This window comes from Scardinius erythrophthalmus (assembly GCF_964197995.2).
Source record: "Scardinius erythrophthalmus genome assembly, chromosome: 12".
Taxonomy (NCBI): Eukaryota; Metazoa; Chordata; class Actinopteri; order Cypriniformes; family Leuciscidae; genus Scardinius; species Scardinius erythrophthalmus.
Window position 1 is genome coordinate 17,713,228 of NC_138232.1, and position 27,761 is coordinate 17,740,988.

The window sequence follows — 27,761 nt, forward strand, 5'->3', positions numbered from 1 at the left end:
GTCATTTATTCCTTTAGTGGCAAAGCTGAATTTTAAGCAGCCATTTGGTGCATTATCAGTTGAAAACATGTGTATTTTTTTTTTGTGGAAATCATGAATCATTTTTGTTCTTTAATGAAAAGAAAAGCATTTATTTTAAATCATTTTTTTAAATAACAATTTAAAAGCCTTTATCGTCACGTTTGATCATTTAAATAATAAAAGGTATTCATATTTTAACAAGTATTTAAAAAAATCAGTTGCAAAGTTTAGAATAGTAGTGTATATTTATATATAAATTTATTTCTGGACAGTAACAGGATGATTACAGTAACAGTACAAAGACACGCACATGTCTAAATTGCTATTCAGACAGTATCTGTCTGTATGTTTAGCATAAAAGCAAAATGTCTGGCATTGCTGCCTTTACCTGTAACGGGGCGAAGGGGCGATCCAGGCTCTGTGTGCCTAAATAACTCTATGGGAAGTTATCGGGCTGTCTCTGTGTGTTGCCGTCAGTCGTCTTCTCTTTCCACAGATGCAGAGTCTAAAGACCAGCTTCTTTCCACCTTCTCTCCTTTTACAGCATGATCTCCTTTATGCATCTATCTTTTCTCTCCCTCACAGTGTATATATCTCTTTATCCTCTTTGAGCTAGGCCTGTTCCCAGCCCTCCTGTGCTGCCGTGCCTGTTCCTGCCCCCCTCCCTCCTTCCTTCCCTCCTTTCCTCCCTTCCTCTCCCAGTTCATTTTGTTTACCATGTGCTTCGTTCTTGCATTGCAGGCCAACGGACATAGTTTCTTACACATGGAGCATGAAACTGCAGTGTCTCTTCTGAAGAATTTCCCGAAAACTGTGGACTTGGTAATCTTAAGGGAGAGCACAATATAAATATTTTTATAGCTTAAAGACTTCTCAACCAGATGGAACACAGGAACTTGTACATTGTCTTTTTATCTAGGAACAATTTTGCCAATTGCTGGACCAATGGCAAATTCCAGTGCCAAATGTACACTAGAGGACATATCTAATAACGTTACATATGGCTTACACATTCTACACCAACATTCATTTGTTGAAATCTTTTTCGTTGATGTTGTTGATATTCTTCTTTATCTCAGCCTGTGGCTGTAAGTGGGTGCACTTTTTTCCTGCTTATTTATATGGCGTATTATTTTGTACCTATTTTTCCTAGCAGCTTTTCAGTTTAATCTTGGAGCATGAAAGCACATCTGCTTTTAAGGACATTTACCCACCATAACACTGCCTCAACTTTGTAAATGCCTTGTGTAAATATATACATTTACAACTCAAATGTGATTAGAGCGTAGAATGTGAATGAAAGACACATTGATGATTTTCTAACACACTGGCGAGTTTTTGTAACAATCTAGAAGAGATATCCTTCTCACGAAATGACAATTTAGGGGAAACAAACAAACAAACAAACAAAAAAGTCCCCTTTTAACATTTCTGTATTTGCACAAATCAAATGACAGAAAAGGTTCCCTAAGCAATATTTCCTCCGTTTTTGAGGTTTTCCTGCAGCGCCCTCTATTGGCATACGTGGATTTTTCCAAGCTCACATCCGGGTGGGTCTTATTCATTCGCTAGGTAACGCGAATGCACATTTCCATGTTTTTTGAATTCGTTTGCTGCCAGGAACATTCATGCACATGTGGCAGTGTATCGGCAACAGTTTTCTATATAACAATGTACTTTCATATCACATACTACAGCTTAAATGGAAAAAGAACGCAAAAAAGCTTAATTCCAGTTGCTTTGATGTTGTTAAGCTGCTTTAAGTTTTTTAATAATTTTTTTTAACGGGACAACAAAGGGAATTCCTGTCATAATAAAACGGACTAGAAACGGTGTACACACGTAAGGCTTTACTGATTAGAGCATGCTTTCACTCTTAAACTTGTTTTATTAGGATGCTTATTAGGGGTCTATGTGTTTTGGACAAACTGTTTTTACATATCCATTGTTTTGCATCTCTTTTGGCATTTTTTCCCCCTTTTAAATCAGTCATCAGTGTGACAAACAGTGCCATAATATCCCTCCCAGGCATGTCTCAAAATGTTGCTAAAAATGTAGCATTTAGAGAGAGTTTCGAGACTTCTGAAAGACCCCAAACTCAACGCCCACTGCATTTAGCTTCAGAGAAAGATTATGATGGATGATGCAATTAATTGTTCAAATACTATTGTGAAAGAACATTTGATAATGATTATTTTTACTAAACGTTTTCAGATAATGGTTTCTAATATATTGATATTAGCTATGCTCAAATTGTTAAATTTTATAAAGAACACAGAACCAATGTATGGACAGAGAGTTAGATTGTGAGGGAAGAGGGAAAGACTAGAAACAAATATGTACAATTCTTTCTAAAGTAATTGTGAATTTGTGTCATAAACATATATGTATATGAATATACAAATGGTCATTTTTGTATGTGTTTAAAGACCTATTGAATATAAAAGGTAATATATGGTACTATTCAGTCTATTTGCAGTATTGATGTAAATAACTATGAATGGAGACATTTAAATAATTTATTCCAATAGATTGTGAATGTACTTAAAGCTTTCTGCAGTATTAAGACTTACTGAACTTGAATGCCGTTTCATTTTTGTGCAAAAAGTAATTATATCTAGAATAAATTATTCAATTTAGTTCAAAAGAATTAGTGACAATTTATCATATCATTTATTTGCACATGCAAGTTTACTCCTTCTGATTTTTTTCTGTATTACAGCAAATATGTAATTGATGACATATATTCTGTGTCTAGAATGCATTTTGCAGATGATATATGTACATATTTAAAATAAATTTTAGTTACAAAAAATTAAAATAACAAACCTGTATAAAAAGGAGAAGAAAGTCCAATGCTGTTCAGCAAATATTGGAGCCATTTTCGGCTTTGGAGTACAGAATTTTTTCAGTATCTAAGAGGTGTTTTGAATAATGTATCTTTATTGTACAAATAATAAAAATGTCACTATTGTTTCTACTGGTCATTCTGTGGTCCTTTACAGATGATAACACACAATAACCAAAACGCTTAATATTCATAATTTATTACTAGTGCTTTCATAATGGAAAATATCAACGTTCACACTGAAAAGCAATTATAAAGTTTAAAGCTTGCACAAACATATTTTTTTTTTTATTAATTTGATTTCCTTTTGTCTTAATTTCATTACAAAGTATGCCGATGTGTTTATTTATAAAATATGTAATTACAAAATTCTGTAATGATTTTACAATGTCATTTTTAAGGGCAGAGTGGCAGGTAAGATGAATTAAAACAAGTGGCAGGAGATGATTTCTTTTCTTTTTTTGTCTTGTATATTTTATACGGTCATGAAGTGCAAATAAAAGTGTTATGGCACAAGAGTTGATCGCTTATCACCGATGGTTGAATTTATATTAAACGTGAAAATTATGTCGGAATACGACCTCGGAGATACTCAAGGACAGCATCTGTTCCTTTACTAAGGATGGCAGCTCTTGGATTACGGAAAGGATTCCCATCAAGCATTAGAGCCCTAAAGACATAAGATAAATCATATGATCATGTTAAACTAACAGTCTCAAGTCTGTAAAGATCTGTTTTTGTCCAATTGGAAAGACACAACATTTGTTCTCTCTACCTCACATTCATTCATGTAAAATATGGATTCTACCCAGACTAAAGTCCTCAGTTTGCTAGAATCAGAAGGAAACATCAGCCTCACCTCAGACTGGTACAGTTGCCAAGTTCTGGTGGCACTTGCATGATATCATTGTTGGACAGATCCAGAGTAGACAGACTATTTAGGGTCTTCACTTGGACAGGATCAATGCCTCCAACTTGATTGCTACTGATTAAAATGGTCTCAAGGGATAAGATGCGGTACAGCACATCTGGGAATGACTTAAACCTAAAGATAAATAACGATTTAGACCACAACAAACACAGAAACAGTGATATCATATATTTATTCAGTTACTAGTACTTTGTAAGCGTGGTAATGGTAGAACTTACCTATTAAAAGACAAAATAATACTCCGCAGCTTGGTTAAGCCTTCCAACTCCATTGGCAGTGAGATCAATAGATTGTTTCTGAAAAAATAATAATAATAATTAGTTCAGTGCACATGGTAAGATGTCAATTTTAAGTGACATCAGAGGTCTTATTTATATAGAGTATTCAGTATTTTATTTAGAGTAATATTCATCAAGTATCAGAGCATGTGAGCGGAGTGGAGCGGGAGCGGGAGCGGGCGGATCTTGGACAGAGTGCAGAGCGGCATTTTTAAAAGGACGGAGCGTCGCCTTATTTCCCACTCCAATTTCGCTCCGCTCACACCACGAGTCTGAAGCATGCTCAGTCAAACCTAAACCAGGATCCATCTGTCTTGCACAGTCATCAACAGTACTATTTTCAGTCCAAACTCGGCTCAATAATGGAGTTCAAAAAGTAGGCTACTTCAAAAAGGAAAATGAGAAGTCATACAGGTGTAGGCTACTATTAATATAATAAAACTAACTAACAATGATAATGTGGTACAAGAAAACGAATGTGGAGACATCGTTTCAGTCAGCAAAGATTCATTTTGCAATCTCAAAATACACATCTCTCGAAAACATGAACGTGAGCTACGCGAACACGCTCGGAAGAAAACAAAAGGTTAGCAAATTGAATACGGTAACTTGTAACAAAGTGTAAATTAAATATAGCGTAGGCTAATATTCAAACAAATTAGTTTTTTCATTCAAGTAGACCTAATGGTTCATTTTATGTAGCCGAATTTGTGTCGTCTGTAATAATATTTATATTATTAGGCCCATTTATTCGTTTAATTTTACAGCAGTTTGTGTGTATGGAAGCCAATTTAAATTTTAATCGTGCGTGTTGCGCAAAAGTTCACTTATCAAAATTCTGGCCTTATAGTTAATTTACTTTTAAAAAATGTATGTAGATTTTTGTTTATATAATTTTTATTTATATTATTAGGCCCATTTATTCGTTTAATTTTACAGGACTTTTTGTGTAGGCTATATTCCTTCTTACATAGGCCTGTAATTTGAAATAAAACATTTCTATTAGAAAAATGTTGTTGTTACTCATTAGTTCTTTAGGAGGTAAGGCTGTGGTCTAAGCTAACAGTGATTTTTTTCCTTTTTTGGAGTGAGCGGGGGGCGATTTGAGTGGAGCGCGAAGCAAACCTCGTTGAGCGCTGAGCGATAATGAGCGGAGCGGCCTGATGTAGCTTTGAGCGGGGGAGCGGAGGGGTGAACAGTTCCGTGAGCGATGAGCGGAGATTCTCACCGCTCCACTCCGCTCACATGCTCTGTCAAGTATGTATATTTTGTATAAGCAACATTTATCAGAACACAAAATATCTGAACTCAGAGATTTGTCCTTTAAAACTCAGAACCTAGAATTTACCAGCCACAAGATAAGTATAGTTATTTTGTCCTTTGTGCCATCTTAAAAATACAACACTATCGAAAGTAGTCAAATGTTGCTGGTGTGACAAAAACATTTGAAAACCACTGAACTAGGAGAATTAAATCTTGAAATTAGAGCCTTAAAAGGCATAAAAGTAGTTTAAGGATTACCTGAGATCTATATGTAGCAGCTGTTTCAGTTTGGAAAAGTCCACTGGAATGGTTGTTAGCTTGTTAAACCCAAGATTAATGTCTGCCAGGGTGTCCTTTAACTCCATAATTCTGCAGGAAATGAGAGAATTCTTTTAACTAAGCTCTGTAAGTGTTCAGTAAATCTCTGGAATGGAAAGGCCATTGCTGTTACTGTACCTCGGTGGAACTGCCGTCAGCTGATTTTTGCTGAAGTTTACGTTGGACACAGGACTATCATCAATGGCGTCAAATACGTCATCGGGAATGGATCCCTCATGTTTCTCGCTAAGGAAAATGGCAAATCTTCACTGTTAAATGCACAAATTCCCGCTCTCAAAGTTGCTTATGAGGAAGTTTTGTTACCTGTAGTCTAGCGTTTTCAGAGTTTTGATGGCATGTACATTGATTTTAGCTTGGCTTGGAAGAGTCATTGCTGTTTTTGGATCTCCTTTCAAGCCCCCATCAGGTTGCTCTACATTTCAAACATAACAAAAACCCACAATGATGTTACAAAGAACCTTGTCTTTTTTATAATGTATAAATCAATGATCATTTAAAAATGATATTAGACTCTACAAATCTTTACTTGGTGTTAGACATACCTTGTATTCGACTTCTGAGATATTTTAGGAGTTCACCAGTTCCTTTCTGCAAAGAAGATACTGTAACAGTTTCTGATGCATTTCACTGATGACTTTTCCGGTGTTGGTATCTGAGATTAATAAGAACAAAGGAGGACAGACAAGCTGTTTACTGATGGGATATGTTGAACACTCACAGTCAGGAGGTCTCTGCGGATTGCCCTCAGTGGATTGCCCTCCAAAGCCAAAAACTTCAGCTTAGGTAATGCGCCAAGTCCACATGGCAGACTGTTTCACAGAAGAGAGAGACTGTGAATGACTTAGTTTCTTCTGCAGAACACAACAGAAGACATTCTGAAAACTGTTGACCATCGGCTTCCGTTGTATGGAGAAAAAAAAAAAAAAAAAGACATTTCTCAAAATATCTTCTATGTTCCACATAAGATAGATAGAGAATGACATGAGGGTGAGTAAATAATGACTGAATTTGAATTCATTCATTTAATATTCACTATCCCTAAAATTCATAAGATAACTATCGGTTATTGGTCACGTCAAGGATCAGAATACAGAATACATGTTTGGAATGATATGAACTGACCGAGTAAATAATTACAGAATTTTCAGTTTAATATACAAAGAAGAATTTTTACTCTGTGCGCTCTTCATCTTACGGTACACAAATTATTAAATATTATCCAAATGATTTGCAGATCTGTATTGCTTAATGAGTAATAAAAAGGGATAATAGTCCATAATTTTGTATATTATATTATATATTTTACAGTATACATGCAATAACATAATTCTGTCCAGCACCTGCTGATGTCATTGTTAGTCAGATCCAGGCGCTCCAGGCCTTGCAGTAGTGTTATTTCTTCAGGAAGGCTCTTCACCTTGTTATCTCTGAGCTCCAAGAAACTCAAAGAGCTCAAGTGCTTCAAATGGTCCGCCTCCAACACCTCAATCTGGTTGTTCCCACAAAAAAGGTCCTTTAAACATAAAACAGCCTTGTGTTAGTCTTTCTCTTTAAAGACAATCATAACTTATTCTACCACATCAGTGGTTTGGTTTACCTTGAGAGTTTTACAGCAGGGCAGTTCGGGAAGATATCGTAACTTGTTGTGTCTTAAGTAAAGCTGCTCGAGGGACTGCATCTGAGCCAGGACAGGAGGAATGCTCTCTATTTGATTCTGCGAACAGTCCAGCAATCTCAGGTCTGTGAGGGTTTATAAAAGAAGGATGAGTTCACGGGTTAACCAGTAAACATGATTCACATCTAACCTGCTGTCAAAACATACTTTTCATTTCACTGATGGCAGGAGGGAGACTCTGGAGCTTGTTGCAGGACAAATTCAATTTCACAAGACTTTTCAGGTTTGCCAGGCTTTCTGGAATATCCATTAGATGATTATTGGAGAGATCCTTTTAGAGGGAAGAGCAGGAAAACTAAATATTTGGAATACTGAAGTATATCATTCATAGCAACATCTTTGATTTATAAGGTATAACAAATTATCATACTGCAGTGTATTATTTCTGATGTACACTAACGTTTAAAAGTTTAGGGGGGTCAAGATTTTTTTTTTTTTTAAGAAAGAAAGAAAGAAATTACTTATATTCAGGACACATTAAATCAAAAGTGATAGTAAATACAATATATAATGTTACAAAAGATTTATATTTCAAATAAATTCTGTTCTTTCTATTTATTAAAGAATTTATGCATCACAGTTTACACAAGAATGTTTAGCAGCACAACTGTTTATGATAACATGAAATGTTTCTTGTGCAGGAAAAAAGTGTATTAGAATTTATGAAGGATCATGTGACACTGAAGACTGGAGTAATGATGCTGAAAATTCAGCTTTGCCATCACAGGAATAAATTACATTATAAAATATATTTAAATAAAGAGTTATTTTAAATTGTATATATATATATATATATATATATATATATATATATATATATATATATATATATATTACTGTTTTTTTCCGATCAAATACATGCAGCATAAGAGAGCATTATCCTTGGTGAGTATAAGATACTTCTTAACATACTTCAAAAACATTAAAAAAATCTTCCCAACACCAAACCTGGTAGTGTACATTGATGTAAACTGAGAGATATTAACATTATTTGAGGAACTAGGCTTTTATGATGCAGTAAGAAAGTTATATGGCCATATACTGTAGTTTGTTGCTGGTCAAGACAAGAGGTCGGTCAGTCACTTACCAGGTCATCTAAATTAACCAGGTTCCCCAAATCCAGAGGAATATTTTTGATCAGATTCTTTTGCAGATGGAGACATCGCAGGTTTGTAAGCCTCCAAAGACCCAAAGGTAATTCCGTCAGTTTATTGTGACTGCAGAGAGGACCAGGTATTATGGCACAAGGTCTACACTTTAATAGGTTTATATATTGCTTTATACAGAGTGTTGCCTCCATCAGTACCTCAATACGAGCTTCTGTAGTTGTTCTAAATCTCCAATAGAATCTGGTAATGAGCTTAGTTGATTGTCATGGACCTGGGAAAAGGCACATAGTTTACAATTAATTACAATGCACACCCTCAAACTCCATGGAAAATTGGAAAAGATGTGAAATATTTCTATTCGACACGCTCAAAAGCTATGCTGATAATTTGTAATTAAAAAATGTAATTTTTTTTTTTACTAATGGTCTCAGACTTGTGGACCCAACTGTATAAAATATAATACAATATAATATAATACAATATAATATAACAAATGTGTGGTTTAAACTTTAAAGGACTAGATTGATTTAACCATAATAGAGTAGTCATCTATGTCCTTTATATGTACTTATAAAACAAAATAAATAGAATAAAAAGTGTTGTCGTGCAACGTTTATAATTTTTTTTTTAATAAAATTAATTTCTCAAACAAAATGAAATATGCTGAAACCTACATCCAATACAAGCAGGGCAGGGAGGAGTTTGACGTCTTCAGAGAGGCTCTGGAGTTTGTTGGAGGACAGCAGAAGTTTGGTCAAATCTGCCTGTTCCCACCACCGATCTGCAGCTCCAAATGACAAGTTCTGCTGAGATTCCTGAGGCGTGTCTATATTCAACCTCCACACACTCTGAGGAACTGAACCCAAAATAACATGATGTAGAATCTTACAAAAATACACCATTTTAATCATAGTTTCACCCAATCTGCCATGGTTGCTACAGCTGTTGTTTTTACTGTAACGTTATGTCTTGTGATAACTTAGAACTCATTCAAACATTTTTTGAACAGAAACTTGAACAAAATCTTTGACATTTTCATTACTTTTTCCATGACATTAATTACAAATGTCATATCTGCATTACAGTATGTCAGCGCCACAAATTATGGCTGCTTTGGTATTTTTTGTGAGGTTTGTTAACTGAAATTGAATAGTCCTTTTCCAGTAACTTAACTGTAACGTTAATTACCTTCGGTTAGACCGCGCCCGGATAGATTGAGTTGCCCGCTCTTTCTAGCAGCTTTTAGTAATCCAGATGGGACAGGACAGTCTTCTTTCTCCTGTCTGAATCCTGCTCTAGAGTCCACATGTGCTCCTCGTTTGAAACGAGACATGAATGCGATGTTGTTATGCGTTTAACACCTGTAGTAACCGTGAATGAGGTTGTGTAGTGTTGTGAAGTAAACTGTCACATACCTAAACATGGCCTCCAATTTTTAAAATAAAAGTCCCAAGGAACGAAAGTAGTTTTCCATGGCATAGCCTACAAAATGAAAATAAAAATAATAAAAATGTTATTATTAGAAATTTAAATATAATACATGTATTTAAGAGTTATTCAAATATTTTCTAACAGTATAAATATTTTTTATTTAATAGAAACCTTTTATGTTTCGGTGACCCATAGAGATAGGAAACATCAATTACACCTAAATAGCCAATAGCAGTTTTAACATATATTTTCTTAAATGTTACAAACGTTCCTCCGTTTGCTCATGCTGTGTTATACAGCTTTATACTGTAGATGTACAGTGCTATCCAATATGGTAATATGATCAGCAGATGGTGCTACTTTATTAGTGAACTACAACAGCTGTTGCAGCCATTGAGATAAAACCACCCATCTACAATGAAGAGATGGATAGATATAGCTATACAGTAATTTAGATATAAAAATGTATCTATTTCTTTATTTTTATTATATTTAAGTCTACAAGTCAGTGTTTTAATAATTGCACAAATCTATTTAAGGTAATAGGCTGTTCGAATATAGTTCAAGCTTTATGTGTAGTACAGATGAATGTTACATTTAAAGTAATGTAACATTCATCTGTACACATAAAACTAGATTCGAATTATTATTATTATTAGATGTGTTATAATTATTGTATATAAGTTTATATACAATAATTATAACACAGGCACTTGACTTTAGCAAAAAAATTCTTAAAAAAATAATAATTATGCTAACGTTCCCATTAGGTTATGAAAACGTTATTTCTAAATGTTCTCTGAACGTTTAAATGCCCCGATGTTTAAAACGTTCTTGTTAAGCAAACATAGGACACATTCCATTTTATCATTATGCAAACATTATGGGAAGGGATTGGGGGTTATAATTATTATTCTTTTTTTTTTTTAATTGTTATAGACTACATTTTTTTTTTAAGTCAGTTACATAGAGACGTAGATTGACCTAATTTGCTACCAAAAAGATTGACTGCCTCTTGACTAACTGCTAGTGGGTCATAAGTGTTTAAGATCTTGTATCTTAACATAATATGTTTATGCAACTGGTCCCATATAACTTCTGAGAACGTTCCCTTTTAGTTGGCACCGTGCTTTACACGGTTTTACAGCGTGAAAACTAAAACTCTCCTTCAAGTTCATTTTAAAATATGACCTCTTCATAAACTTAACTGGATAATAACAGATCTTGACTAAAATGAAATCTTGGACATCACATAATTTTCAAACAACACAAGTCAATGAAAAATAAAAAAAACAACAACCCAAATTTTTATGATGCTTGTTTATTTAAAATAAGAGACAGTGAGTTGTAATACTTGAGCAGACGCACTGGCCTGGCAACTAAATATTAGTTATATCTCAATCATTTCATTAAGAAATTGCAACCAAGAAAAAGCAGGCTAAACATTAATGCAAGACATTCATGTGTCAGCACATATACACTGATATGGTATCTGAACAACATATAAAAATAAATCTCTCAAAGAAACATCAAATTTCGAAGCAAAATAGTGAATACTATACTGGAACAGACATCTAAAGCACACACTGATGTGAAAAAGCAAGCAGAAGGGATGATCTATTATATAAATGATTCAAAATCTGCTGGAGGTCCATCCATTGTGGGTTCCAGACAAGACTCTTGTTAAGCCCCATCTGCTTGGACTTGAATTTCTATAAATGTTTAATGAATAGTATGAATGTTTATTTATCTCAGTGTAGGGGTTCACCTGACTAAAATGATCTGTATGAATATTTTTTGGGAATTTACAATCAGTTACTACCACAAAAAAAGGCAAGCAAATTGTCACCTTTTTAATATACAGTTTGAGAACATTGTTTAGTAAATGGAATTTAACATTTAACAGCTTTGCAACAATACTAACAAAATGCAGAGACAAAGGGGGTTTAATGTTGCAACAGAACAGACTGCACAGGCACTGGAAATATATATTTCTCCCCCAGATATGACAGCATTACTGAGTGTATCAGAATTCAACAACTTATTTCAACTCAGTGACTAATTATCAGATTGATTAATACATTATTTTGGATTTTATATGCATGAGCTGCACAATGTGCAGTTGATTTGAGACAGCAAAAGCAAGAAAAAGCCCACTGAAAACTAATTTTCTTCTGCTTTCAGTCTGGGGAGAATATGAGAGGAAAAGAACCTTTTCAATCCATTCAGTAGTAAAACTCCAGTGCATGTTGCATTCAACGGCATGATAGTAGTTTAAGAAAATCATCAAAGAGGAAAATACTAGACACAGCATATTCCCTGATATGGCATGTGCCTTCAAGTAGTTCATAGCATAATAAATGTTGGTTTTAAGTGCTGCAATAAACATTGTGCAATAAATATGTAACAGGCAAAGCATATGCACTGATATGGCTATTGCCCTCAGCAATTTCAGAGTAGAATAATACAAATGGTCATGATAATGAATCAGCTTTGGTTTAAACTAGTTTAAAGAAAGACTTCAGACATCTCTTTGTGGTTCCTAATTTAAGACGGTCCTCAAAATCTCCCTCAGAAATCTTATCAGCCATACTATGTACCATTACAATCACAGATAAAATGCATTGCTATTGCTTAAGCATATTGTAGCTTTAAATTTGACATCTTGATTTGAACTTGAATCACCTATAGATATATTGGTACAGGTATGAAGGTCAGAGTCAAGAAGAGAAGACGTTGCCAAACCCCTGCTGTGGCTGGCAGACCTGCTACAAAGCCAACAGAGACACCAGGGACATCAGCAGTAGTGAGGATGAGGACAACACTGCAACGGAAGAGTAACCAATGCACACACAGTGGAAAGAGTTACTAGAAGAATCCAAGTATTATAAATGATTTCATATTTAAGCAATAGAACACAAGAGGGAGTTAGCCTTGATGTTATTTGTAAGCAAATCATTTTAAAGGGGTCATGAATTGAGAAATCGATTTTTCCTTGATCTTTTGACATGCAAGAGGTCATTGTACTATAAAAAAATCCTGTTTCAGAACAAAGAACTTTAGTACAAAAACAGCTTTTATTGAAACCAAGCTCCGAAGACGACACGTTTCAGATTTTGGCACGTTATGACGTAATATTGCATATGAAAGACCGCCTATGCTTAATCAGATCAATGCCTACTTCGACATCATCACATATTTGGCCCTGCCTACTGCCGCGTTAGTGAGATGAGAAGGAGAGAAGAAAGATACAGAATCACGGGACTAAAAATAACATTACTTTCCAAAGGATCCTAATGCTGGGAAAGTGAATTCACATTTTTTCTCTTAGTAGCACGAAAATAATCTGTTATTTAAAATGTGATTGAATTATATACAGAAAGCTGTCAAAGAACGCTCCCTTTACAATCATTGGAGCTGTCAATCACACAGCGCGAGTTTATCAGTGACTGGTTATCTGGAGTTATCTGAACTCCCGTTATAATCAACGAATCCCTTATTTACATTGTGTTTGCACTGTTAGTTATGATGAAAGCATTTGTGAGAGTGCAGAAATCGAGTATTAATGACGAGATCACTGCATTCATGCGCTCAACAGACATGTCTCTCATTGGCTACAATGCTCATCACTGCAACATGTCATGCCACGATTTTAATATAATGCTATAGATCTAAATATGTTGTCATAATCAACACTTTTCACGTTTTGTTAATCTCGACAGCTGTAATAGTAAAAACGTAAAGAGTTCCACATGTAATTATTTCATATGCAAAGATGTTAGCCAATCACAGCAGTGGGCGTTAACACTGAAGTCTCACAGCAGACTCGCCCCTTCCAACTGAGTGTTCAAATCAGAGGGCTAAAATCAGGGTAGAAAATTGCCTTTTATTTCTAAATTATGACCATTTTTGAAGTAAAAGTCATACTAACATTATAAGTGTACCTCAGGAAACATAAAAAAATGCAATTCAAGACCCCTTTAAGTTTTTGTATGTACAAGCCAGTTTTCTCTTGAAATTAGTGCATATATGAATAATAATAATAATTATTATTCAATGTAAAAACTTTACCATTAATGGGTTCTTTCCTGTTCTTTAATGAAGAATGTTTATTTTTCTTTTATTTATTTTTATAGTCTATTTCATGGATGTATTGTATTAAATTATGAATACATTTAAAAACAAAAATATTTTTTATTTGACTATTAATGTTCTTTAATGTTTTTAATGAAAATATTTTTTCTTTAATAAAAAAAAAAACTAATATTATCATTCCCACTTCTTTTTTTCATACTTATCCAAAGCGAGTTAAATATCATTCAAATGATACATTTTATCAGTTCATGCATTCCCTGGGAATCTAACCCATGACCTTGGTGTTGTTGGCACCATGCTCTACTGTTTGAGCTACAGGAATACTTTTTATTTAACTGATTTTTACTTTTTAAAGAATGTATTTTAATGAGATATTTTGTACATACAAAGAAACAAAAGACTAGTAGAGAGTAATAGAATTAAAGTTAAACAGAGTCAGAGTGTGTGTGTGTGAGTGAGAGTGAGAGAGTGAGAGAGAGAGAGAGAGAGAGAGAGGAGAGAGAGAGAGAGAGAGAGATAATAAGATGAAAAAATATATAGGCCTATGCAGACTGGCAGTACCTGTTGATGTGGCTGAACACTCCATGGTTTTCACAGCATCCAGGTAGCTCTGGCCAAGCCACTCCTCATAAGTCTTCTTCTCTCCCACACCAATTAAAGTGATAGTTGAGTCCTTAAAAATCAGGTCGGACCCCCCATAAGCTTTGGAGTCAAACATCTTGAAGCCTGAGGCAGCATTAGCTCCAAAGAAATTCTGAAAGATACAAACCAGAAAGTCACACCTCCATTTTGATATTACCCTGAAAAATAACATTTGGCATAAGCTACCTGGGCTTTGTCCAGAAGGCCAAAGATGAGGTGGTGGTTGGTATCGGGTCTTATCATAACAGCGTGGGAAGGGACACGGGCCAGGTTGCACTTAGTGTACTGAGTGACTTCAGCACGAGACTCCTGAGAGCAAAGCAGCTGAAATTGACGGGAATCCAATTGTTCCGCCCAAGGATCAGTATTGTTTCCTGGAAAATAATAATTCTGACATGAGAGAAGTACTAGAGACTTTAACACACACAAAGTAATGTTCTGCTTGCTGTTACATAATTCTCTCTGAAATTTCCAATGGGTTTTTAGTTTTTTTTGTTGTTTTTTTGAATAATATAAGTTTTTGTTTCTTAATTTTCTCTCTTAAGTATTGTTGATCAGAGACCTTAAATCAAACACTATTCTTCTTCTTCGTATTATTAAAATTAGACCAGTTCCAACCATTCACTTTTTTATAAGTGTTTTTTTTTTAAATAGCTACAGTAATTATAGCTAGCTAATTATTAGCATATTTAGTCTCTTTACTCATCATAATAATAATTAATTATTAACATATTTTCACTTCCTTCTTTAATTCTATGCTCTTGTTTCTGCTATGGTCCTATTTTCTAAGTTTGGTTTTTATTCATTTACGTTTTGCTATGCTTTCTTTTTTTTCTAAAATGTTCTTTATGTTTATGACTTGTGAAGTAGATTTCATGGTAACACTTTACTTAAAGACTTATATATAACACATTATAAAGGTATTTATAAAATTATAATACATTATATCTTCATAAATAATTGTAAACAAAGTTAAATTGCATTATAATATTTGAAGAATCTGAAATTGGTTGTTTGTCATGTGTTTTAATGCAATTTACTTTGTAAAGGCATGTTCAATGAATAGATAATTATTATATTGTTTTATAACTGGTTACAATTACTCATGAGTCCATACATTGCATTATAAAGTGCATTACATGGCAGAATTACTGCATTAAAAATACTTTTATAGTGTATTATACATACAGGCTTTAAGTAAAGTGTTACCGATTTGGTTAAATGAAAGGTGCTATAGAAAATAAAATGTATTCTTATTATTACTGTTATTTGTATTATTATTATTAAAGATTATTAAAGAGCCCACAGCAAATTAGACTTCCAGTTAGGCGTTTAAGGTTTTTTTGACTAAAAGCAAGAGAGAACTTCTGAGAATTACCATCTGTGTTCTGAAATACAGTGGAATGCTTGACAAAGGCCACATCACCATGATTTTCAACAAGGCACCTGGGAATATAAACAAAGACCATGTTCAAATATTTATTTGTCATGCAGATTCATTAGCACCAAATCTTTCAGATCTATTGTGCATTAGAGTGGATTACCTAAAGGCTCCATCGTAACCGTCGTATAAGTCCTTGCCTTTTTCACACTTGTTCTCACCACTGCGGTCTCCAATGCACTGCTCACACAGATTACTGGGGAAACCGTTCTGATTGGCTCCAGGTACACAAGATGATTTAAAGAACTCCCCAGCAGCTAAAGGCAGATTCACACCCTCATTACACTGACTTCTTTGGTATTCATATACAGCAAACAACAATATATAACAATTTGTGGTTGCCTTTATTAATGACAATAAAATTAAATAAAAAAACTGGAATTATTACATTATACAAATCTTAACAGGTCACTAGGTTACAACGAGAAATAAATGTTACTACTGGCTATTTGATTCACATAACTTGTATTTATTAGAGCAATGTGTTTGCAAATGTTTAATCATGATATATCCAGCCTTGACCCTAAAGAGAATAAGCGGTTTGTAGAATGGATGGATGATCATAATATATATATATATATATATATATATATATATATATATATATATATATATATATATAATATAATGTGGTCCAAATCGTGCTTCTATTCAGCATTCATTTCTAATGTAATACAAAATGAGTAACACTTTACAATAAGGTTTCATCTTTTAACATTAACTAAGAATGAACAGTACATTACAGCATTTATTAGCCTTAGGTCATGTAAAGATATAGTTCAAGATATACTAATCATTTTTTTTTTATCAAGTTGTCTGTTAACATTAGTTAATAAGCTGTGAATGAACATGTACTACAGAGCCCCTAAAGGGACATGGTGAAGGAAAAATATATATATGGGAGAAAAAAAATTGTGAATGCTTTTGCGTTCTCTTTTGTGAGGGAGCACAAAGGTTTTGTGAGTGAAGACAAAATCTCATATTTTTTCCATCACTATGTCCCTTTAGGAACTCCGTACATGAACAAGCAATGTAAAATCGTTTTCAATAATGCTGTAAAAAAATGTGTTGCTAATTGATAATTAAATTTAGCTATTGCATTAACTGGCGTTTACTAAGGAGACCTTATTGTAAAGTGTTACCACAAAATGTTTCATTTACAAATTACAAATAACACTTTGAGTGAAACATGTAACCGAAAAATTTAACTTTGGTCTCAAGACTTTTGGACCCCATTGTATAAGTCCACTACATGTCCTACCTTGGGGCACTTGGCATGTCTCCGGTCTGATGATGCCTTTTTCTATTAGCAGACCCATGGGAATGTTCCAGCCTGCAGTTCTGCCATAACCTGTGTGACAAGAGCGCTTGTCCTTGAGGTCACTGAATCTCTGGATGTCTCTGTTGCTCTTCCTCAGCACAGCCACGGCATAATAAATGCTTCCGTCAGTGTCTCCTATGACAGAGAATCACAGTGGCTTGTGAAAGTGAATCATCAGTTATGAATAAAACAGCTGAATGTTTCATCAGGCACTGCTAAAAATCTTTCCCAAACACAAAGTAGTTACCTAGAGAGCACATTTTGAATGTTTACCTTGTACTATATTCAGGTAATTTCATATAAAAAGTATATGGAAGCATATTAAGCTGGTTAAGTCAAAGTACACTGACAGTGTATGGCACTAACCTGTGTAGCTCTCTCCAACAGCAGGTTTTAAACCAAAACTCTTTCCCGCTGTGTAGATGTAGCCTCCATCAAGAGTGATGACATCAGCTTCCTTGTTCTGGAGGAAAAGAGTCTCATTCAAATAGAGCACAACTTTTTCACCTGCACTGAGTTTATACAAATCAATTTCTCTACGGATAAAATGAAAAAGATTTTACGTTTCAGAACATTATCATTGCACTCTATTGTAGGTGTTATTAAGAAAAATGTAGAAAAAAGAAAGTATGGATAAGATGTTTTGGTATTTAAATGACTGTTGACTGGCATACTTGTATTTTCTTCAAACAGTCTTCCACAGATGTGCCGTAGACACACTGAATATCAGGAATCAAATTTTTGCTTTTGAAAGCCACAGCCATGTCTGCACATTTTTGCTGCTCTCCACTAGACAGGACACACCATCGAAGTCGAGAGGGGACATCTATATAACACACACCCAACAGATAAACAGATTTAAGCACAATTTATGTAAGAAAGAAAATAGAACATTTTTCATTGTTTGCTGAAGATGCAGAGATTCACACCTGACTTTGAGCAGTCCATAGCGCTCAGTATGTCATAGTATCGGCCCATCCATTCGATATAGTTTTCATTTCCAGCTTGGATAAATGTGGTTGAAGCGTCGCTGAACAACAAGTTTTCCCCATTGAAGTCTGCTGAGGAGAACATAGAGAACCCAGACTTTTGCTGAAGAGAAACACACAAACACGTTTAAATGAAACGTTGCACAACAAAATAAAATGTACATTTTGTATTCACTCTATTAGAAAATAATGAATGAATCCTAACGAAGTCGAAAACCTTCGATATCACTAAAAGATCATACCAGTCCCTCACGCAACATGTTGTAAACCACCGAACTGCTGATGTCAGTGTGGACAACAACCCCCCTCGATGGCACTCGAGCCAGATGGCATTTCTCATAATCACTGACTGGACTGCGCGTGCCGTCCCGACACAGGAGCTGATAGTCTTCAGACTGCAAGCCGTGAGCCCATGATTCCCCCTGACCTGACACACAAAGTTAAAAGATGTATTATTAACTTCATATACAGATCACAATCTATCAGTTATCCATAACACAATATTAGAAGGCCCCAACTTGCTATAATAACAGAACTATAACTATACTCTGTTCATGTTAACAAATGGGACCTTATTATTATTATGTATACTATTATTATTTAATTTACATTGTGTTAGTTTATTACATGTTGTTTTATCTGTTTATATATATATATATATATTTTTATCATTCTGTGGCCCCTTGGAAGTTTGGTGAGGCCCCCTGGTTGAGAAGCACAGACTAGACTACACATTTACCATCAGTGTTCTCGCCTACAGTGGTGTGCTTTACAAAGGCGACATCACCTACATCCTCAACCAAGCACCTGTGAAGCCCAAAACATCAGTTAACTGACATACTGAGAATATTTCTCACTATCAAAGCTGCAACTGCACCAGATTTCGGTGTAGTATGATGTGACAAAGAATATGGTACCTGAATGCTCCGTTGTATGCATAGTATTGCTCTTTGGTGCTTGGGTCACACTTAAATTGTCCGGTTCCATCTCCCACACAGAGCTGACACAGGGAAGCAGGGTCATCTTTAGCCCCCGGGATACAGCTGGCCTTAAAGAAGTCGGCAACCCCTAAAAAGCCAAGATAATCCACAAGATACTTTTCTATCTGAAAAAGGCAATCTGACAATTTTTGATGCGCTTCACCAAAAGTAAAGAGTACCTTGAGGGATGTCACAGCCCACGGCAGACATCATCCCAGTGTCAATCAAATACCCTATGGGGATGTTCCAGCCAGCTGTGCGGTTCTTCCCGGTGTGACAAGACTTCTTCCCCTTCAGACTGTTGATGTTGATGGCTGAATTTGTCCTTTTAACCACAGCAACACCGTAGTAAGTTATTCCTTTCCCTATGGCCATTAAGAGAAGAAAAACATTGAAGACTTTATGTTAGTCTACATTTTATGTTGATCTAAAAGTTGAACTCTTCCAGATAGAACAATGGATGGTCCATAACATCAGTACTTGTATTACAATGTATATTTATAATATTTTAATTATAATAAGAAAATCAAAAACAGATACAGATATCATCTGTTAATAACCAACCTAATGTTGCTGCTAACATTTAATTACGTCCTGGTAACACTTTACAATAATGGCTCATTAGTTAATGCATTAACTAACATTAACTAACCATAAGCAATAGATGTGTTACTGTATTTGTTCGTTAGTTAATATAAATACAGCTGATCGTTGTTTGATCATGTTAGTTCACCTAACTAATGTTAACAAATACAACTTTTGATTTTAATAATGTATTAGTAAATGTTGAAATTAACATTAACAAAATTAATAAATGCTTTTGAAGTGCAGTTCATTATTAGTTAGTGTTAACTGATGTAGTTAACTAATGTTAACTAATGGAACCTTATTGTATAGTGTTACCTGTGTCCTTAATCACTGTCTTTCCATTTCAACAGAGTTCATTGGTACAACTTGCATAATCTGGTATCTTGAAAATAAGAACATCGATCATACCATCTGCTCCAGATTCTCCAGCTGCAATTTTGAAGCTGGCTTGCTTGCCAATGTTGTATATGTCTGAAACACTGGCTGAAAAGGCATCTACTTCTTTTTTCTGTCAAAATCAGTATTAATCACAAATGCAACTTAGTTATTCAGGCTTTTTACATTGTTAATAAAATGATTTCAGTGTTCTTCTGCAAATAAAACACTACACACTTTCAAATCATGCTATTTAAGCAGAGACACTATCCTTTGTCAAGTTTGTTTGTAAATTATGTGATACAAGCCTCTTAAATATTAATGCATAGATGTATGACAGACAGACAGATAGATTGACAGACTTACGGTGAGTTTTTGAGCACATTCTGCTTTAGATGAGGCACGGACGCACTGTAATGCTGGTCGAATTGAAGCACTGGTGAAGGCCTGAGACATGGCTTTACATTTGGACTCCTCCGCCTCAGAAATAGTGCACCACCTTATTGTACTCTGCCCTGACACTGCACGAAGTAATGTATAAAATCATCATCATAATTTTCCCCTCAAAATGTTCTGATTTCCTGCTCAGAACGCTGCTAACTTTAAAAATATAACGGAGTACAAACGTATAGCTATAATAATTAACCTGAGTGGGATGGGGAAAATCATTTTAAGTTTTAAATGTTTCTTACCATAATGCGTGACTGCAAGCAGAACACTTAGAAAAGCCCAGGTGTCCATCTCTGACTCGAGAGTGCGCAGATGTTGATACTGTACTGTAGCTTTATATCTGAGAGTCTGTTGCAAAGTCCAAAACTCAGCCCTTTGACATAACTAAACTGGAAATGGTACCTTATCATAAACGATATACCTCTACGTGCAGCACATTCGAAATTTATAGGCTATAATATGACTAGACACGAGGACTCAAAACGACACGTCCAAGACGGGCGGAGGTCCAAGGTGCACACAGAGGGGTCTTTCATTCTGGGAAGCTCCACCTTTTTCCATAAGAGAATGGAAAGGAGACTCTGAATCAAGTGCAATGTCATAAACCCAGGTAAAAATAATAAACCCAGGTAAATAACTTTGAAAAAGAAAATGGCTATTTCAAACGAGCAACTTTCGTCAAACGTAGGCTAGTTTAGATACTGTTGTTCAAACTGAAGACAAAAAGCGTTAAGGACACTTTCTGGTTGATAAACCGAGAGAAAAATAAAATAAAAATTATATATAGGCCTATAATTTAATCTAAAATTGTCCAAACATAATACTTTCTCTAGCAGGCTGTGAACAAAACATAGACTTCTTCAATTAACAAAAGTGAAAATGCATCCGAGACGCAATCACTTTTAATTTGGCTGCATGGCTAACTTACGGCTTTAATTTGCATCCGTTGTAATAATAAATCAAATGTTACTGTCATAAAGTTTCACACCATTACACATCCGCTCAGCTCGCCAAGGGACATAAATGTTTAACAACAGGAAGGAAACATGCTTAACGACGACAGATATAGCAATAATAGCCTACTATAATACTGCACAGTTTGTTGTGGCAGTGTTTTAACTGATCTCCAAGACTTCTATAATATTTCTTAAAGTGATAGTTCACGTATATTGACGTGTATTTCTTCTGTGCAGAGGCGAACCAACACTGTGTGGGGGCCCCAGGCAAAATTAATCAATGAGGCCCTTTTTTTAATATATATATGTATTTTATATATGTTTTATACACTACGTGCATGCGTGTGCGGTAGGCTAGTCGAGATGGCCATGCCTAAAGGACAGTGAGATGTATCATCAGGCTACTGTGGTAATATATAATATATACACTTTAGAATAGATTTGTTTTGTTAATACATCTTAATACATCTACACAAAACATCTAAAAGAGCATTTGTTTAATTTTTACAACGTGTTTATTTTTTTTATTAACGAAAGGTCAATCTTCATCTTTATAACAGAAGATGCAAATCAACAATCTTCAAGATACAGTAAATCTTCTAACGTGTAACAGATTGTCACCTTAAAACAGTAATTTAAATTATGTGGTGGAACAATGCTAAATAGAAATATATAGTTAACATCTTAATTTAATCTTATTTATTTTTTTAGTTAATAATTAAATAGTTTTTTAAAGCTATTAGTATTTTTTTTCTACTAATACTAATAGCACGTTTATATTAATTTCTGCTAAATACTGGGTGAATGGAGGAATATGCATAAATATCGCCGCAAAAGCAGGCTAAATATGTCTTACATAATGAGGCATTTTAATTTATTCTAAATCAGTGATTTCGACCTCCTCGAGCTTTTATTTTGGCACTTCCGGTTACCGGCATTTTAAATTTGCATATTAGTTAATATATTGTGTTTTAAAAATACAAAGTAAAAATACTAATAGCTTTAAAAAACTATTTAATAAACAAATCTATTCTAAAGTGTACAACTTTAGAATAGATAGTACAACTTACCGAAATGTATACCCTCATACATAATATCGATCAATCAATGTTTTTCAACTGTGGAAAGAGGTCATAAACAGCTGAAGAACAATATGTCACGTAACGTAACGTTAACGTAACCTCAGGAAAGCCATTTAATGACCTTTTATATAGCCTAGCACATTAGTTGACTAAAATTAGCTAAAGAGGAGTATTTTGCCAAATATGTGCACTAGATTACATATTTATTATATTTTAACATATTGTTAAATAAAATAAAAACCGTATTAGGCCTACTGTATTTTTAATTTGTTATTGTAAACCTTTAATAATAATAGGCTACCAGCTGACAGCTGATATGTTTACAGCAGTAGGTGGTGAGATATTTTCATTGAATCAATATCGGATTCAAATCACAAGAATTGAAATTGTGAAATTTGTGCCAAGGAATAATAGAAAAAGTATCCTGCCAGTTATTGTACCATTGTAAACATTGTAACATGTTCTCACTATATATAAACTCTAAACTTCTGTTCAGTTACCAAATGTTTTGACAGTCACAACACACTTGTGATGCAAGTTTTGTTTCTAAAATAAAAATAAAAATACAATCAAAACACTGTGTATGAGAAAAAAAGTTTTTATTAGCTGTTCTCCTCTTTGACAAATGGAATGAATCAAGTTGGCAGATTATGTACATAATCTAGTCATAAAAGTGTGTTAGAAAGCCATGAAGACAAGTTAGAGAAGCAATCTTTTAGAAAACAATCATCTCCGAGTAACTTAAGAATGAAAAGGGGATGCTGTCAGCGCGGCCCCTGGTGGAGAGTTAAAGGCTTGTGTTAGAGAGTGGCAGAGCAAATCTCTCTTCAGCTATGGGTAATCGACAAGTTCACATACATGGAGGCAAGAATCTCCTAGCCTCTAACGTTTACAGCTCATGCTAACTCTGACATTTTCACAATCCCAGGTGAAAACAGAAAGAGAAGCCCTCTCCTCCGCTTCTCACTCATATTTAATGTGTCAAAGACTATTGCTTTTAGAAATCATGCAAGTCACATGAAAAAGTAAACATGACATAACTACATAGGAGAGAGAGCTGAAGACTACAAACTGCCAACTTGAGTTTTTTCATATTGTTTGAGCAGATGCAAATGGATCACCACCATTCAGCCCAGGTGTCCCGTGAATCAGTGTTGATTTTGCATAAAAACAAACCATAAACAACAAAAGTGATGGAGGTAAAAGTAAATGAAAATATATATATATATTTATTTTTATATACATACACACATATTTATATGAGTGTATGTCTGACATTATAAAGAAAATAATTCCCATAGGTATAGAGTTGAATTAAAGCTCAATATAGACTTTTATTATAACAAAATAGGCAGTATACTGAGGGATTGAATATACATTACAATTTATACTCTCTTATTTGCATTGCTGTTTCTTGAAGTAAGAATATGTCATCACCTGGATTTGAAAGATAATCATAAGCCGTTCCTTTCTTCACCTCTACTCCCATATGCACCATGATTAAAATGTACACAGATTGTTAAGACAAATAGACATTTAATATAAAAAGAAGAACTTTTGTGCCAAATGTTTTTGTCCTCTTTGTGCACTTGTGACAAAACTGATCAGCTGTGTAGAGCAAGTGGGCTGCTTGATTTTTACAAAATAAACGAGAGAAAACAAAAGTAATATGACGGCAGCAGTTCACATAGCTCAAATCTGTCTGACAAAAAAAAATGAACATATGTTAAATCAAAAAGAATAATCCAAACCATGCTCTTAATGCAAAAACATGCAAAGTGTTGCTTTATGTCTTTTCAGAGACAGACATGAAAGCTTTAACTTCTGATCATATTTGGGGGGGGGGGGGGAAGAACAAACCAAAATGTATATAATGCATTAACTCATTGGTTTTCCTTCGAGAAAGTCACCTCCCTTAAACATTAAGGAATCTGTACCGTATAATCTGTCCAGTAAGTCGCTGTTCAGGCATGTCTCCTCCCACCGGAGGATGAAATGCGGAGATTGGGATGCGAGTTCTAGACAGCAGTTTCAAAGAGAGGCATGAGAGAGAGTGAGAGAGAAGTGGCTGTAAGACCACCATGACCCCAAGCCCATCCAAAGAAATCAAGTTTCCTATGCTCAGGGGTCAGAAAGCCAATGTCAGCAGCAGGCCAGGTTAGTATAAAAAAGAAAACGGGGGGTGGGGGGAAAAATACAAAAAAAGTTGAAAGAGGAATAAGGTTTATTTGTCTCCAGCCATCTCACAACTTCTCTTTGACTGGTACCCAGATGACCGGCCCAGATTGCTCCTCGATGATCTGCTTAACCTGGTTGTAGATCTCTTCTAATGTGTCCCCTTGTACAATGGCTGCAAGAAAGATAAGATCAACATCAATGTGTAATACTGTACATTTAACTCTAAGACTGAGACTAAGTACATGCAGCCCATAATGATTTCCCACTGATTGCTTCCTCTTTTAATGTTCTGTTTTGGAAATTGTAATACTTATTTATTTTGAATATTGAGTTAAACTGAAAATTATGGAAGCTTGTTTCCGCCACTGAATAAATAAATAATAATAATTGCGACTTTTTATCTCACAATTCTGACTTTTTTTTCTCACAATTGTGATATATCAAGTCAGAATTGTGACTTTTTTTCTCAGAATTGCGAGATGTGAAGTCAGAATTGTGAGAAATAAAGTTGCAATTCTGAGAAATAAAGCCGCAATTCTGAGAAATAAAGTCACAATTCTGAGAAATAAAGTCGCAATTCTGAGAAATAAAGTCGCAATTCTGAGAAATAAAGTCGCAATTGCGAGATATAAAGTCGCAATTATGAGAAATGAAGTCGCAATTGCGAGAAAAAAAGTCAGAATTCTGACTTTATAACGCAATTCTGACTATATCTCGCAATTCTGACTTTATAACACGCAATTGCGACTTTATTTCACGCAATTCTGACTTTATATCTCGTAATTCTGACTTTATAACACGCAATTGAGACATTATTTCACGTAATTCTGACTTTATATCTCGCAATTCTGAGAAATAAAGTCAGAATTGCGAGATGTAAACTCGCAATTGTGACATAAAAAGTTGCAATTATTATTATTTATTTATTATTCAGTGGCGGAAACAAGCTTCCATAGAAAATAGACATTTTAGTAAGATAAAAACTCAAGGAAACTTTACTGGAAATACTCCAGGCAATCTTTCCTCAGGCTAAAGGTTATTTGCTGTAAGGCTTTTTGTGATATTTTTTTGAAAACCACAACCTTATTTATTATTTGAATGGCAGTGGTTTTGTGAAAATGTTGATTGCTTTTTAATTAAATTGAAATCAATAAGCTTGGCATCTGTCAACACGGCGTGTCTTGGTGGGGGGATTAATGTAAACATAATTCGTTTTGTGTCTTAAAGGGATTGTTCAACTAAAAATGAACTGTCATTATTTACTCACCCTCGTGTCATTCCTAAACATACTTTCATCTATCATAAAATAATTTATTTTTAAACATATCTCTGTTTGTTTTTGTGCATACAATAAAATTCATTGGGGATCAATGTTGTTTTGGACCCCATTGAGGAACACTGAGAAATTATTAAAAACAATGATATTTTTGTGTTGCATGAAAGAAAGTTGTACAGGTTTGGAATGACACAAGGGTGAGTAAATGATAAAAGAATTTCCTTTTCTTTCTTTTTTTTCGCTACCCCTTTAGAATCAATGTAAACAGGTGGAATAAAACTGGATGTGTGTCAAAATATCTAAGTTTAATAGAGTCGTGCAGGGATGATGTTAATACCCGGAAAACTAATTCACCACTGATTCACTCAAGATATTTCTATGGGGTTTTATAAAGGGGTTTTTCAATTTACTATATGAGTAAAATAATGTCTATTTTAGAGCATGTGAGTGATTCTGCTCTACGCCAGTGTACTCTGCTCAATCGCTCACGGCCCAAACGATTGCTCACACTCACCAATAAAACGACATTCGCTCAAATCCCGCTCCCTCAATAAATTTCTCTGTACTTTACATCTTTCTGCTGGTAATGAATTTCTTGAATAAATGTCTTAACTACAGTATGCCTATAGATGACAGTTATGATATTTGTGGCTTTAAAGCAATATTTTAAAAAGTAGTAGGCTATAAATAAATAAAAAAGAACTTCGCTGTTAGTACATCACAAAATTCATCTTCGCTAAAAAAGTTTCTCCACACTCCCCTTCAATTTCGTCGTCTTCTTCGGTCTTAAAGGGATAGTTCACCCAAAAATTCTGTCATCATTTACTCACCCTCAAGTTGTTCCAAACCTGTATGAGTTTATTTCTTCTGCTGAACACAAAAGACGATATTTTGAAGAATGTTTGTAACCAAAAAGGTGTGGGGCACCATTGATTTCCATAGTATTTTTTTTTCCATACTATGGAAGTCAATGGGGACCATCAACAGTTTGATTACCCATATTCCTCAAAATATCTTCTTTTGTGTTCAGCAGAAGAAAGAAATTTGTACAGGTTTGGAACAACTTGAGGGTGAGTAAATTTTTGGGTGAAATATCCCTTTAACTGTGCATTTAGGCTATGTATAAGGTTGCAACTTATAGCAGATCACAAAGAGCATTCTGGGTTGAGTGAGCGGCCCAGAGCGGACCGAGTGAGCAGGGCAGAATCTTTTCTGGAAGAAATATTACCACTCAACTCACATGCCATGTTATGTGGTAAACATAACTTGATGATACTTGAATGTTTTACACACACCCATCTGAAAACGGAAATTATGAAGTAGTTGTTTTTATTTAAAAAAAAATAATAAAAATGTATAATAAGTAACAACATTGGTGTGTGAGTGTGTGCAGTTTACGTTGTAGAGCAAAACATTCAAGTATCCTCAAGACCTTATTTTACTAGAAAAACCCCATTATAAAACCCCATAGGAAAAAGTCTTGCAGGTTTTGA

The 27,761-nt window shown here is 34.6% G+C and overlaps 4 protein-coding genes across 26 annotated transcripts in view; 1 reads left to right on the forward strand and 3 right to left on the reverse strand.

Moving 5' to 3' along the window:
- The window catches only part of lrrc7 (leucine rich repeat containing 7), a gene marked incomplete at its 3' end in the record, with an annotated part of 37,470 nt that extends 36,569 nt beyond the window's left edge, over positions 1-901 (forward strand). For 4 of the 5 annotated variants that reach the window (XM_081379807.1, XM_081379808.1, XM_081379810.1 and 1 more), the window contains one exon: positions 763-901. In XM_081379807.1, coding sequence (XP_081235933.1) covers positions 763-870 — 108 coding nt within the window. Of the gene's footprint in view, positions 1-606 lie in introns of all 5 variants that reach the window. The other variant, XM_081379806.1, reaches the window with a different exon arrangement.
- Positions 902-2,950: 2,049 nt separating this feature from the next.
- lrrc40 (leucine rich repeat containing 40) lies at positions 2,951-9,894 on the reverse strand. The gene is made up of 15 exons (XM_081379811.1): positions 9,653-9,894; positions 9,139-9,320; positions 8,662-8,735; positions 8,443-8,572; positions 7,503-7,626; positions 7,278-7,420; positions 7,021-7,193; positions 6,399-6,489; positions 6,223-6,268; positions 5,984-6,092; positions 5,798-5,905; positions 5,600-5,710; positions 4,019-4,096; positions 3,729-3,914; positions 2,951-3,539 (listed from the first exon to the last, which is right to left on the reverse strand). Exons 1-15 carry the CDS (start codon positions 9,795-9,797, stop codon positions 3,434-3,436), a joined length of 1,806 nt encoding a protein of 601 aa, XP_081235937.1. The 5' UTR covers positions 9,798-9,894; the 3' UTR covers positions 2,951-3,433.
- A 1,311-nt stretch (positions 9,895-11,205) lies between these two features.
- On the reverse strand, positions 11,206-21,272 carry meltf (melanotransferrin). Its single transcript, XM_081381454.1, has 16 exons — positions 21,019-21,272; positions 20,693-20,847; positions 20,360-20,459; positions 19,543-19,728; positions 19,301-19,451; positions 19,123-19,190; positions 18,626-18,810; positions 18,324-18,486; positions 18,069-18,220; positions 17,761-17,857; positions 17,335-17,529; positions 16,177-16,330; positions 16,011-16,078; positions 14,819-15,006; positions 14,552-14,744; positions 11,206-12,719 (listed from the first exon to the last, which is right to left on the reverse strand). The coding sequence occupies exons 1-16, from the start codon at positions 21,065-21,067 to the stop codon at positions 12,664-12,666; spliced, it is 2,160 nt and encodes a 719-aa protein (XP_081237580.1). The 5' UTR covers positions 21,068-21,272; the 3' UTR covers positions 11,206-12,663.
- Positions 21,273-24,125: 2,853 nt separating this feature from the next.
- Positions 24,126-27,761, reverse strand: part of dlg1a (discs large MAGUK scaffold protein 1a) — a gene marked incomplete at its 5' end in the record, with an annotated part of 125,356 nt that continues 121,720 nt past the window's right edge. For all 19 annotated transcript variants that reach the window (XM_081380789.1, XM_081380790.1, XM_081380785.1 and 16 more), the window contains one exon: positions 24,126-25,164. In XM_081380789.1, coding sequence (XP_081236915.1) covers positions 25,058-25,164 — 107 coding nt within the window. In that variant the 3' untranslated portion in view covers positions 24,126-25,057. The remainder of the gene's footprint in view (positions 25,165-27,761) is intronic.